Here is a 13,556-nt window from a genome sequence, read left to right as displayed (position 1 = left end):
CGAAACACAACACTATAAGATTGGTCGAATCCTTTTTGTTTTTTTCTTTCTTTGATGTTACAAGTCTCATTTTATACTGGAAAAGTGCTTATATATGGTAAACCCGAGATTGGTTCATGTCACTGTTCCTTTAATTTGGAGAATGATAAGGGTAGTAGGTATTATGTGATGTGGTAGAAATAGTATTTAAGAAAGTAAACATTATGTGATGATGGTCCAAAAGGCAACATTGACATTTGACAGTAACCAAGAGATGATAACAAATTTTATTTTTCGTCTGTCTTAATCAATATTCTTAAAATTTAGACCGGTACCATTTTGCTATTATTTGTTATGTATCTTGCTAATGTCCATATTACTTTTCTAAGTCGTATTAAATTTTTTATTCCATAACATAAATTCCAGTGCGTCTGGTATGACCGAACATATCTATATAAAATTAAAAAATTACACGAGAGCTAATATTTTTTCTAGAATTCAAACAATATCCCCAATTCAAAATGGGTGGAGATTTACAGTACTAAAATGGAACCAACTCTAACACAAATGATATGAGAACAGCAAAGAAATAGCTAACTGGTCTCAATCTTCTCTTCTTACATCTCGTTTCTTTCCTTAATATTCATACCAAATCAAGACAGGGTATTCAGTAGGAAATCAAGTATTATTTGCCCTATGAAATATACACCTAAAGTGGAACAAACTCAACACAACATGAGAATCGCAAATGATAAGGCATTATAAAGCTAATAGTTAATCAAGCACCACGGAATTGATTTTGAAGATCGATTTATCCCCTAAATTTACACACAGAAGGCTGAAACAAGAAGAAGAAAAATGCTTGTAAGTGCAGTATCAAGATAACAGTTTTTCCCCTGATATGCAATAACACGAGGCTGCTATTTCCTGGTGCTTGTGTTCAGATGTTCAGCTTCCAAAAAACAGGTTCTCATAAATGTTCTTCCCGTGGAACCCAGTCGTATACCCAAGCTGCAAAGACCTGCCAGCTTTTTATGCATTTACAGCAAAAAATTTGGTGTACTTACACAAGCTAGTAATCCAAATTTAACACCAAGCGTTTTGCATCAGCAGCCTGGCTCTTGTTTCAGCTGGATTCCACTTGTGGAGCCAAACATCATCGGCTAGAAAAACAGAACAAACCATAAGCATTACGACATGTTTGGAAGAAACATAGTTTCAGCAAAAACAGAGATCAACTTTTGTTAGTTGCTGAGGTAGTCGCAGAGAAATTATTTCATTAAGGTTACAAGTGGGCAACTCCTGTTACATGGTGAAATTCGTATTGGGTGAGAGATTTAATAAGATTAGGGAACTACGCCTAAAATAGCATGCAAAAAGCCTGATTTTACCTGAGTCATACTAGGCAAAACACTACTAGCAAGTTCCTCATTCAACAAAACTGGAAGGGGTGGCATTTGGCTCATAATCCCTGGCATATTTCTCATGCTGCAGCATAAACAACACTATCACTACATGAATTGTATTGACATCTAAATTCAGCCTGTCAAATATAAAGAATGACAACATTACTCGTTTAAAACTGCCTTTATATTATTTCTCGTTCGGATGAAGAGATCAATGTTGTCCTGCAACTGCCCATTAACACATGTTGATGTCAGATATCAGCTGATATGCTTAACTGAATACTGTAAAGTATTGACAAACCCCTCTGCGTACCCAAAAGTTGCAACCAGAAATAAGACATAAAAATGAAGAAAAAAACTACGCAGTATAACATGCAGAATCAATTTGATGCAGTCTTTTTCCCCCCCTTTTCAGGGAAATGGGCATACAGTACTTTTGCTTTGATATTTCACTGTTCTTTTTCCCCTTTCACCGGCTGAGGTGTAGGCAGGAGGAGGGCAATAAGCTGATTCTCATTTATTGTTTTACCTGTTACGATAAAGGGATGAAAGAACTGAAAAGAAAAGACACGAAATAGAGATCAGATTAGAGGGGGCAGGGGTAGATAGACTGAAGGAGCATCACCAGTCAGTTCTATTATACAATACAAATTACATATAGGTAAGGTAGCAAATATCTGTATTCTCTCGGTAGAAAAAGTACCATACAAATAACTAATCCCTTATCATGAGCTAATCTTGAAATTCCCAACTGTCTTTTGTTAGAATGCATTCCTCGATAATCCTTTCATTTGAAAGGAACATAGTAAGTTGTTACACCCCACACAATTAGCAGGATTGCTAAACTTAACACAGCAGCTTAGGCTCAAACAAACAGAGAGGCAGGTGGTTTCCCTACATCTTTTATGCATTCTGGACTTCTATTATTGCAAAAGACCAAGAATTTACATGCGAACTTGCAAAGACAGAGCCGGGGTTTTCTTATATCTCTTGTGGACTACATAAAAAGGAGGGATTACGAGACATTATATTTCCACTGGAATAGTAAAAGTCTCGCAAATTATGGCGAATATCTTCAAGGAAACCAAATTCTTATTAGAAAATTTAGGAAACAACTTTTTTCCAAATCTTTAATGGGGACTTGGACCTCTCCTGATTCACCAATTCAGACTTTTACCACTTCACAGAGACCAGCTTCAGTGAAAATCCCAAGAGGAGACAACCAGTAACAGTTAAGCACTTTCACAATTACTTTATTAAGAGTCACAAAGTTTTTTTTAATGAAGTTCAGTAAGAGTCGCAAAGTTAAGACTGTCTTGACTGAAAGACAAAAAGAAAGCAAGTTTAAATCCCACAACTTTTTAGAAGCTGTTGATATGCTTCCTAAATACTGGGTTCTGGGTGATCAACGCTCCAACTCATGACTTATCTATGAGAATAAATAAAGGCAACCATTGTAAAATGAAATAAAATAAATAGAGGCAGGGTAATGAATATGTTATCTTTTTACTAGTTTCAGACTAAGTTGCACCGACACGGCAGTTTAGATGCCGCACCCGTGTCGACACGACACTAGTATGGGCGTGGGTATGAGATCCGTACCGGATCTGGTCAAATAATTTTGAGTACTTTGACCGCGACGGACGGAAAAATTCGAGACGAGATACAATTTGATTCCCGAAATCATAACCAAAACTAGGGTAAATTTGAAGAAAATAGCATGCCTTATCTAGGAAATCAATCCTTTACTTATCTACAACTTGAGAATAAAAAAGAAATCCACACTTTACAAGCTATACGTAAGTATTCCACAAAATTTCTCGTAATTTAGAGATATTTTTATATTTTTATATTTTTGTATTATTTTTAGCCGGATCTCCGCACCTATATCCGTACTAAGATCCGTATCCCCGAGTCTTAGAATTTACATCTCGAAGGATCCGACCTCTAGATCCGTACCCGTGTCGGACACCCGCACCCGTGTCCGAGCAACTTAGGTTTCAGATGCAAGGACCCAAGTACTAAAGTAGAAATATATGTAGTACTCCAACATTTTAGCATCTTACTTTTCTTTTTCCCTTTCAATCATCAAGACTCCTACTACAAGAGGTTGAGATTAATACCTTGACTGTTGAAAGGTTGGCCGAAATCTGATTGAGAGCCTGATTGTTTTCTTCCAGTAGATGTCTCGTTCCAAGTAATGCTGTAAGCAACAAAAACCAGGTAAGTTTGTGAATTGGAGCCAATTGAAAAAATGAGACACACAAGATGAACAAAGAATCACACAGGAAGAAAAGGGAAACCATACACATACAGTGGCAAGAAAAAAGAAGATTTGACGGCAATCTATTATCAGCAAAAATTTTACCACATAATTCCTGGTACTCTCTCGATAGCTTCAATAGTTCACTGAAAGCCTTTGGTGTAATAAACCGCAAGCCCTTCAGAAAGAAAGACATAATATAATAATGAATTAATTATAGGCGGCTTCGCCTTCAAGCCGTCAATAAAATCGAGCTAATATGTGATCATGACAGTACACTGATGCATAGGTCTCTCCCTCCCACCAAGACAGGAAAATAACAAATGAGAAAGAGGATGATTCCTATAATACATTACTCCAGTCGAGTCCAATGGAATTTCAAAATGAAGATATTTTTATTTTGTTCAAAATGTGCAGTTCCTCTTTCTCGCTCCGAGAAATGCATTGTTGGAACTGGGTTGGAACGACAAGCAGCTCTAGATTCGGGGGCTATATTAGTCTATTATATTAGATTAGTATTAGTTAGTGATCCCGATTTAGGAACTAAGACTCGCATCTTTGACACATGAAGATGCCCTAATCTACGATGCCTCACTTGGTGACTTCTTTTACATGTCAAATAATATTTATTGAACACTGTACCTTACGACATTGTACTAATCAACTTTTTAGCTTTGACACAAATAAATTTGTTGAATAGCTCTAGATTAGCCAATACATCTATGTAAGTGTCAATGAATCTTGTTGACTGATATAAAGTTGGGTTCAGTGCATTGATTACATTTTCACTCCCCGCTTCTATTAAGTCTGATATACAATTCCTGCTTTGCAGCACTTGAGTTAAATGTACAAGGAACCCACACATAGGTGGCGGGACAGTTTTAAGAAAGTTATGGGGGCCACATTTAGCTGGGTTTTGGCCCAAATACAAAGTAGTTTGAATGTGAAACAAGCTTTTGTTTGTTTTTGGATTTTGCTGAAAACCAAACTTAGTTTTCATAATAGCCCGCGAGGTTTTACAGGGTATCACTTACACACGTCTCTTTTCCAGAATTGTCTATATAAAATTAAAAATTTAACTTTTTCGCCTCATTATTATGTTTCAAAAACAACTTGTGTTTTTATTTCAATCTATACTTTTTTTTCCAAAATGTTGTGGGACCACACACCACGTGGATCCCACCACAGGGAAAACTTTCTTCCAGATCAAGTCAAGTTGTAAGCACACAAATTCTTCTGATTTCAAATTTTGAACATTCCTTTTCCATCCATTTGGAACAGAACTGAGAAAATCTTTAACCTGCTCCTCACTTTTATCAAGAAACTAATGATATCCAAATAAAACGCATAGTGACTCTTGTATAAGAAAATAAGCTAGTAATGGTTAGCTTTAGCAGCTAAATAAATAAGTGGATTCTGAACAAACTTTTCCAAAAGTGTCACTAATTAGACACATATTATTACATTATTTTTAATTAGAAAAAGAACAGTCATCATTGAAGTTTTATCTCCAAGTGTACCACAGGTATCGACAGATGGTTACTTTTCTTTCGCTTGCCTAACTCCCATGAATTAACAGACATTAGCATTAGTATTCTTCCAAGGTTTGCCCAAAATCAATTTTTGGCAAAGCAACTTTACCATCACTTCTATTTCTTTCCCTGCTTAAAGACAAATTATAAATTACTCCCTCCATTTTAGTTCGTTCCAAAACGAATGACAATTTTTTTAATGATAAAGTTTATATTTGGAAATAATTTAACCTTAAACTTTTCATGTTACCCATTTTACCCTTAATGAGAAGCTTTTATAGCCACATAAATGTCACGGACCCACAAAACTTTTACCCTTTAAGCTTTTAAGACCACAAGTTTCAAAAGTCTTCTTTTTTTTTTCTTCCTTAAATTTCGTGCCGAGCCAAGCTACCTCACATAAATTGAAACAGAGGGAGTAACTTATTTCTCAAATTTCATCAATTGCATACACAAGAAGCTTAATGAAATCTCGTTAGTATACTGTCACTATATGATGGTACTTTTCTGTACCATGTGAACCATAGATAAATTAAAAATGGTATTTTTTTTTCAATTCATATAGTATTGAGCCATCATGAATGAAAGTTCTTTTACTCCAAGAAAAATCAGAAAGCAGTTTGTTCAAATTGCATGTTAATACAATTTATTTCTGTCAAAGAAAAAGCAGAACACATTGATCCCTACAGCTAAACAGATGACACTAACCTGCAGAAGGGATATTTTCACCATGGTTACGATGATTTGAGGAGAGTGAATATGGAATGAAGCTCAATGGCGAAGCTGAGGATGTACCAGTTTTCATGGATGCTTCTGCTGATTTATCCTGAAGAAAAATGAACTTCGTAACGTTATCTTCTCAGTTAATGTAACACATACATGTGTGTGGTAACATATCCACCTACACAGACATAAATAAATGAACACGAGTACAGACAATTAGTGACAAGTATTGTGAAATATTTAAAAAGGACAGTAAAACAAGAACTTACAAACTATTCCAAAGAACTGCATTCAGTACGCATTGAAGCATTACCAGTATAAATCTACCAGCAGGGGGTGTAAAACTAACTCCACATTCTACAGATTTAAACAATTCTATTGCTCTTTTTCATATGACGGAAATTGTAATGTTTTACTAAAAGGACAAAGAGAAAATTTCGTCTAACAAATCCTTGCCTGACACACACCAACACCAGTCTTGCTTCTAATATTAGGTAGATGATGTAATAGGTACTATGACGAGCCATCTACTTTCAGGGTATTAGATGCACCTATCTTGCTCTTATCAACAAATTTATTCACCAATTGAGAAAGATGTTTGAAAGCTTAATAACTGACATGATTGTATGAGCAAGTAGGCAGATTAATGCAACTGGTTGATAAAGACAAAAAGTAAGTCCAGGAAAAAAATATATAAACATTTAAGAAAGACATCAGATCTACTGATTTCACTTTAGACGCCACATTAAGTTATAAGGTCAACGCTTCAGAAAGGCCACAAGCAGAAAGGAAAACACTTGGTCTTGAGAATCCATGAGATTTTCCATAGAATCCAACACTAAAATCTCAAGTCTATTTGGCTTTTTATAGATGGAAATGACGGCAAAGCTGGAATACCCGAAGCCCATTGGATTAACCGTGCAAGAACTATATAACTCCACAAATTTGCTAGCACTACCTCGGACCTCGCATCTTTAAAATTTAAAAATACAAAATGTTTAACACAATCAATTGTTCAATTCTCTAAATATTAATCATATCACGTCGAACTGGACAGAAAGGTAATAAGATAAAACAGCATGTCGCGATTTCTTCACTAAGACAAGGACAAATGACCAATGTAACGCCTTAAGTCCTAACTGATGATATGAACTGCAAAAACCTCCAAACAATGATTTCAGATTCAAAGAACTTAAAGCCTAAGCAATTGACTTTCAATAGTTAAGTGTTTCTTTTTGCCCTTGGATAAGCTAGTCAAAGTCAACTACTAAATACTAGACCAAACGAATAAAAAAGTCACTTCATAAGACAATACCAGGAAAGGAAGAAAAGATGAAAAGAGAAAGTAGTTGCTGGCACACCTTCCTGTCTTTCACTTTCTTCCCCAAACTATAGTCCTCCTGTTTTCTGCGCTTTCTCTGACAAACAATCAGTCAATAGGTAAGCAAGTCTTGTTCAAAAAGCATAAGCTATCAACTAAAATATATTTAGAGAAATTAAAAGAAAAACATTCTTCAGATATTAATTACTACAATATTTAGAGAAACTCGCCAAATTAAACTGCTATTTCTATGGAAAGATACCACTAAAAGTTTACTTGTTCAAAATAATAATAATAATAATACAGGTCCAGTAGCTCACCGTCATCCACCTACATCTTAATGCAACATCACGTACAGTTTTGTCACGGAGCGCGGCTGCAATCTTAATATACTTCATTATACTGGGTTCATTCGCGAACCTATCATCAAAACACTGTGACAGTCATACATACACATAGAAGGGGAGAAGAGATGAAATGAAACAACATCAGAGATCAAAACAGATTCTAATTCAAAGAAAGTTCTGATCAGTCCAAGGAGTATCAGGCTCATGAAAAAGCATTTTCAAATTCATTTCCTTAATAAATTTTACAATTTTTCATTTACTGTTTTCAGTTATTCATCAAACTAGCTTGGATATATATATATATATATATATATATATATATATATATATGAAATTTCCAATTGGGTAAGCAGACAACCCCAGTAGTGAACACTGAACACTACGTGCCAGCCCATCATCAACTTACAGCTACTGAAGTCCTAATTAAAAGGCAAATGTAACATAGTTAAACAACCAACTAATTTGTTAACAAATGATCTTGATTTGGCAAATTCCAATTAGTTAACAATCAAGTCCCGAACAAGACAAGATAAGTAGCAGTCTCTGATGCTTCCACAAAAAGTGAGAATCTTTTGCTGCTCTTTGCTGGGTTAGGGAAAGTGATCATTTCATTGTTTTCATTTCACCATGCGCCAGCCCATCATTTCACTGTTTTCATCCCCCCCACCCCCCCACCCACCCCAAAATCCAAATAACTTGAGAGATAGATGAAAGAAATGTTCATTAAGGAGGAGAGTTACAGACAGCGCATTAGTGAAACAATACTCATAATGGAGGAAAGGAAAAAGTTTTTTGACAATTAGGAGGAACGGGATAATGTTGTCAAGAAGATTGGAAGGGCTAAACAACTTTGCAAGGATGTTCTCTTTATATGGTTAAACATGGAAAGCATCAAATTCAAGTGTTTTCACTTGGCTCACTTTTGAAAAGCAACCTCAGAAAGAAGGGATGCTTCCTCCACCGAAAAATTAAAAAGAAAAAGAAAAAAAAAGGACCAAGTAACCTACTTTCCATCATCTGGAAATATAAAATTTACAGTTGAATCTATGGCATTAAGAAGTAAAATTTGAAACTATGCAGAAAATATGAATCACAAACAAAATAGGATTATCCGTTACCTAAGCCTAGACTCGTACTCCGAGTGCACTTGATCATAAAACAACTGATGGGCATTATAGATTGTGTTTGATCTTAAATTAATTCCATTCTCGTGCATGTTATATTTCCAGGGAAATACAGATTCTTTAATTTCTACAATACACTAAAAGAAAGTGTCTGTGTGTGTGTGAGAGCAGGTGAGAGAGAGCGAAGACTTTATACGTGATTGAACCATAAAATAATTTGTTAAGAGATCTCTGTTCCCAAAGCTTCTACAATAATTCTATAACCACTTTGACAAATTTTCCGTCGCACTAAATATGTTCACACAAAAAGAAGAAGAGAACCACACTAATTGATACCTCAGACGCTGACAGGAAGTTTTTACCAAGAATAACCCTAACCACCCAACCCAGACCAGCGGTCTTGGACGTGAAGTGAAAGAGAGTAGGAAAAGAAAGGGGTTGGAGTTTGAAAACACGTCCGCAGTCACAAGAAGGAATTTTTCCAGAACACATCCTTCAAAGTTGGCAATGGTCTCTACATATTAAATACCGGAAAGACAAATGGATTGGCAGCACAATCCTACAGGAATCCTACCCAGGGTTATATCAGCTTGCATGTAACAAGGATGCTTTTATTGCCCAATTTAGAGAAAACAATAGCTGGAACCCCACATTCAGGAGAAATCTCCAAGATTGGGAAATCAATGAACTACTCACACTCCTTGCAGCCTTGGAAGACTATAGCTTTAATTCACATCAACCTAACAGAATCTTGGAGGGAAGCTCTAAAGAAGGGAGGTACACAGTCAGAGCTGGTTATCATCACTTGTGCTATCAGAATGGTATCCTTGAGGATTGGCCATGGAAGCACGTGTGGATGATTAGACAACCTCTCTAAGTCTCATGCTTTTCTTGGATAGCACTTAATGGAGCATGCCTAACACAGGACAACCTCAACAAAAGAGGCATAACCTTAGCAAACAGATGCTATTTGTGCCACCAAAGTTCAGAGAATGTCAGCCACCTATTTCTACACCTATGTTGCTCGGACTCTCCAAAAATGTTCCTGGGTGCGTGTTGGATCCTCCAAAAATAGATTATTTTTGGAGGATCCAACACAGGTGCGGCATTATTTTGGAGAGTTTGGGCAACATAGTTCTACACTGCCCACGCACAGCTGATCTCTGGAACTTCTTCCATTCTATTTTTGGTTTACATTGGGGTCATGCCTCATACCATCAAGGAAGCATTTATTAGTAGGCATTTTTGGAGAGTTGATAAAACCATCAAAAGGATCTGTAGGATGATCCCAGCCGTAATTTTTTGGTGTGTCTGACTGAAAGGAATAGCAGGTGCTTTGATGGGATCTCAACTACAACTTACACTCGTAAGGCCAAATGCTTAGTTAGATTGTTTAGCTGGCATTTTCATTCCCCTATAAACAATGTTGATAATTTTTTGAATTTTTTTAGCTCCCTGATTCTAGCATAGACATTGTTCTGGAGCTAACTTTTTGCTACCTTGTATTCTGCATCTTCCAGATGCCTTTTATTAATGATAATTACTTACTTCATTAAAAAAAGAGTAAGAAAAGAAAGGTCGCATGGAACAAGAATTTGGTGGTAGACACTAACATGCACAAACCAAATAAGCATTCAAGGACAAGCTTGTACATGTATTATTCACGGGGATGGATTTTATATGGATGTGGTCCATGAAGAAAGCAAGGGAAGTCTTGTAACTAGGGACCTTTTCTCTCAGCACTATCTTGGCGCTGAGATTTTATTTATATATCAATGAAATCTGTTACCATTTCATAAAAAAAAAAGAAAAAAAAAGAAGGGATGTAAATTAAAAGAAATCAAATGTTTAAAAAATTGATCAGTTATAGGAGTAGTATAAAAGGTGGAGTTATTCATATAGTTTTCACATGCCCTTACATACTTTTGCAACTTTTTCAGAATAATGTGCTTCAAGATTTTGTTAAAGGTATTTTCATTAATTTTTGACTCCTCTACCGTGCAGAATTTACTGGAATAGTATTTCAAACTCTTTATGGTAAAACTCATAGTTCTACTAATTTGGATTTGTTTAGTCAAAGCACTAGAGGTATATTATTATCTATTCTTCATTGTACTTCAGAATCCTTGTTTTTCTTTTGATAAGTTGATTTATAGATTTCTTTTTTTTTTATATCGGTGTAAATAAGCCACCAAAACTTAGACAGAGCAGAACCTAGTGCATTTTTCTTTTGTCTTGCTAGAATTTGAACCCTGATCTTATAGATTCCTTTTCTATGCACTATCAGCCTTAGTCAATTAGAAAAAACTATATATTTACTTCATGCGTCGGCTAATAGAGAATTTGAATACACAATTATGTTTATTCTGATTTATATGAGGCAAGTCTAATCTTATCGTATAATGCCTAAAGAGAATCTTCTAAAGCCCAAAGCTTACATTTTTTGCCTTATCATTTCTTTCTCAATTTATTGTTTCCCAACTTCTGTTATGCTTCAACTTTCCCTAAGCCATTAGCTCTGTAATTATCTTTTGCTATGAATACATGAAGCGTTTATTATTTCTGATTCCTTTGAGTGTTTATATTTTATCTTTCTCCCTTTTCCCAAGCTATCAGGGTCTACCACACGCAGCATTCTCTTTCTTTTTCACTGTAGCTTGGCCTAGACACGACCAAAACCTTAGCAGCACCAACAACTTTCAGCCTTAGTTTTATTCAATTGTTCATCTTCATACCCTGCAATTCAAGGGCATAGCAACTTTTCAGATCTGTCAAGATTTAGGAGACTTGCCTGCTTCCTTCATAACTAGGATTGTCCCTTGTTTCCTTACTAGGAACCACTTTCTTCTGTTACCATTGCATACTTTTTTTTTTATAAGTACAATTGACATACTTTCTTATCTCTCCCCTCCCCCTTCAAAAGTATTTTAATCAGGTTATAATTTTCTTTTAACTATGTTACTTTCACATGTCAATACTTTTCCCAACCACTTAAACATAATCATAGCGCTAAAATCCAACAAAATGAAGTGACTGAAAACTGCAATAAAAAAAGAATGTTGTTTCAACAGAGGACCACTATATCCGCTCCAGTTGTTTCCCCTTAGATGATTATGGTATGTGCAGTCTAAGAGTAAAACAAATGAAAGGAATGGAAGGAAGGAAGACAAGGAAAAGAATGGTTTCCACTATCACTAATATCTATATATACAAATCAAATTAACATGTAAACGCCATGCACAATAGAATGGTGTCAAACAAAATGGAACGATGGATTACCAAATATATACAGAGATGAAAATATTTGCAGTAAAATGTAACAAATATGGATAAAAGAAAATGCACATCTCAGCATACATACACACATCCAGAGACCTGGAAGAAACTACCTACTTGATAAGTCCTTCATCCAGTTTGTACTGTTCCTCAAGGGTCCACTCTACCGCCAGCCCAGTATCATGCTTGAGCCCCGGCACTGAATCGATAAAAAAAGAACTCGAACAACCTCCAGACTGACTCATTACTGAATTATTGTTGCTACTCCGTCCACTGTTTGTCATCGCACTTGGATTCCCAGAAAACAACATCCCTCCTCCTCCGCCGCCATTATTATTTACATTGAAATTCATTCCAAGGTTATTGTAGTAATTGCCCATCAACATCATCTCGGACGATGAGCTCCCTAACGCCCCCGATTGAAACGATAAAGCTTGGTGATGAAACCCTGTATTAGAAGACTCTGCAGCCATTCCCATACATATACACCTGTTACCTAACTCCTAAATCCACCCAGAATTTACTATTGCGTACAATAATAACATTCTAACAGAATAAAACATCCGATCATAGCTCCAAAACCCCTCAAATAAATAAAACCCTAATTCATCAAAAAGTGTTTCCGGTACACAAAATTGGACAATATAATTCAACTACAAAATAGGGGAAATAAGTTTAATCAATCCGTCCCACGACGCGATTGTTCCCAAAACCTTCCGTTTAAAATCTCAACTTTTCAATATAGCGAAGGCAAACTTAAAGTTGAGAAAGTTAACCCATCACTGAATGCAGAAGACTCAGTGAAAAAATGAAACCCTAACCTAAACAGAATGAAGAAAATAGCAAATGTTTTAGTGGATGTACAATGAGAAAGAGATTTAGAATTGACATAAGGGAAAAGAAAGAAGAAAAAAAGAAGAATATACCTTTTTCTGAGTGCAGAATTTTATCTTCTTTGTTTAAGCCTTGTTTATATTTTCAACCACAAATAATAGTAAAAATATAAAGTTGGGTGGGTGTGAAGTGTGTAATGTTAGTGGTACTCTTTACAACTTTCAGCTCAAATGGGTTCTCTCTCTCAACTGTTTCAATATCCAATGGGGAAGAAGAAGAAGAAGATAATTGTGGGAGGGACGTGCAAAGATAAATAATTGAAGGGGATAATACCCTTTAGGGGTTTTGGTATTTTGTGGCAGATCTTGAAATGTTAGCAGCAACAAAGTGCGAATCCCAATAAGCAGTTGATGCAATTATTGTGACAGTTCACTCTACCATTCCCACTTTTGATATTTTTGTTTTTCTCCCCTCTTTTCTGTTTGTTGTTGTTGGTAGATGGATTAGTACTACGCCATTTTCACCTTGTTACCCGTCTGCTATAGAAATGCATGGATTATAGCCCGTTTGGTCAAACTTGAAAAAATATAACTTATTTTGAGAATTGTTTTTTTTTTTTAAATATACTTTTGGTAAGGTTTGACTAATTAATTTGAAAAGTATTTCTAAATAACATTTAGTGTTTGGTCAAATTTTTAAAAAGTATTTTTAATTGTATTTTTCTTAAAAGTGCTTGCGGGAAAAAATTATT

General features: G+C 35.6%; 1 protein-coding gene across 3 annotated transcripts; it reads right to left on the bottom strand.

Annotated features, from left to right (window-relative positions):
• Nucleotides 1-573: 573 nt before the first annotated feature.
• On the bottom strand, nucleotides 574-13,277 carry LOC107780050 (uncharacterized). Of its 3 annotated transcripts, none has more exons than XM_016600571.2 (9): nucleotides 12,898-13,277; nucleotides 12,089-12,792; nucleotides 7,545-7,644; nucleotides 7,265-7,321; nucleotides 5,889-6,006; nucleotides 3,509-3,588; nucleotides 1,552-1,613; nucleotides 1,371-1,467; nucleotides 574-1,142 (listed from the first exon to the last, which is right to left on the bottom strand). In XM_016600571.2, the coding sequence occupies exons 2-9, from the start codon at nucleotides 12,448-12,450 to the stop codon at nucleotides 1,086-1,088; spliced, it is 933 nt and encodes a 310-aa protein (XP_016456057.2). In that variant the 5' UTR covers nucleotides 12,451-12,792; nucleotides 12,898-13,277; the 3' UTR covers nucleotides 574-1,085. The 3 variants fall into 3 exon arrangements, with proteins under 3 accessions (XP_016456057.2, XP_016456059.2, XP_016456058.2); XM_016600573.2 differs by having other exon boundaries at nucleotides 12,089-12,434; nucleotides 12,898-13,194; XM_016600572.2 differs by having other exon boundaries at nucleotides 12,089-12,474; nucleotides 12,898-13,099.
• Between the last annotated feature and the right edge of the window lie 279 nt (nucleotides 13,278-13,556).

The sequence above is a fragment of the Nicotiana tabacum genome, chromosome 9 (genome assembly GCF_000715075.1).
Source record: "Nicotiana tabacum cultivar K326 chromosome 9, ASM71507v2, whole genome shotgun sequence".
Lineage (NCBI taxonomy): Eukaryota > Viridiplantae > Streptophyta > Magnoliopsida > Solanales > Solanaceae > Nicotiana > Nicotiana tabacum.
Note: the sequence above shows the minus strand (reverse complement) of the source record. Positions and strands in the feature narration are given on the sequence as shown.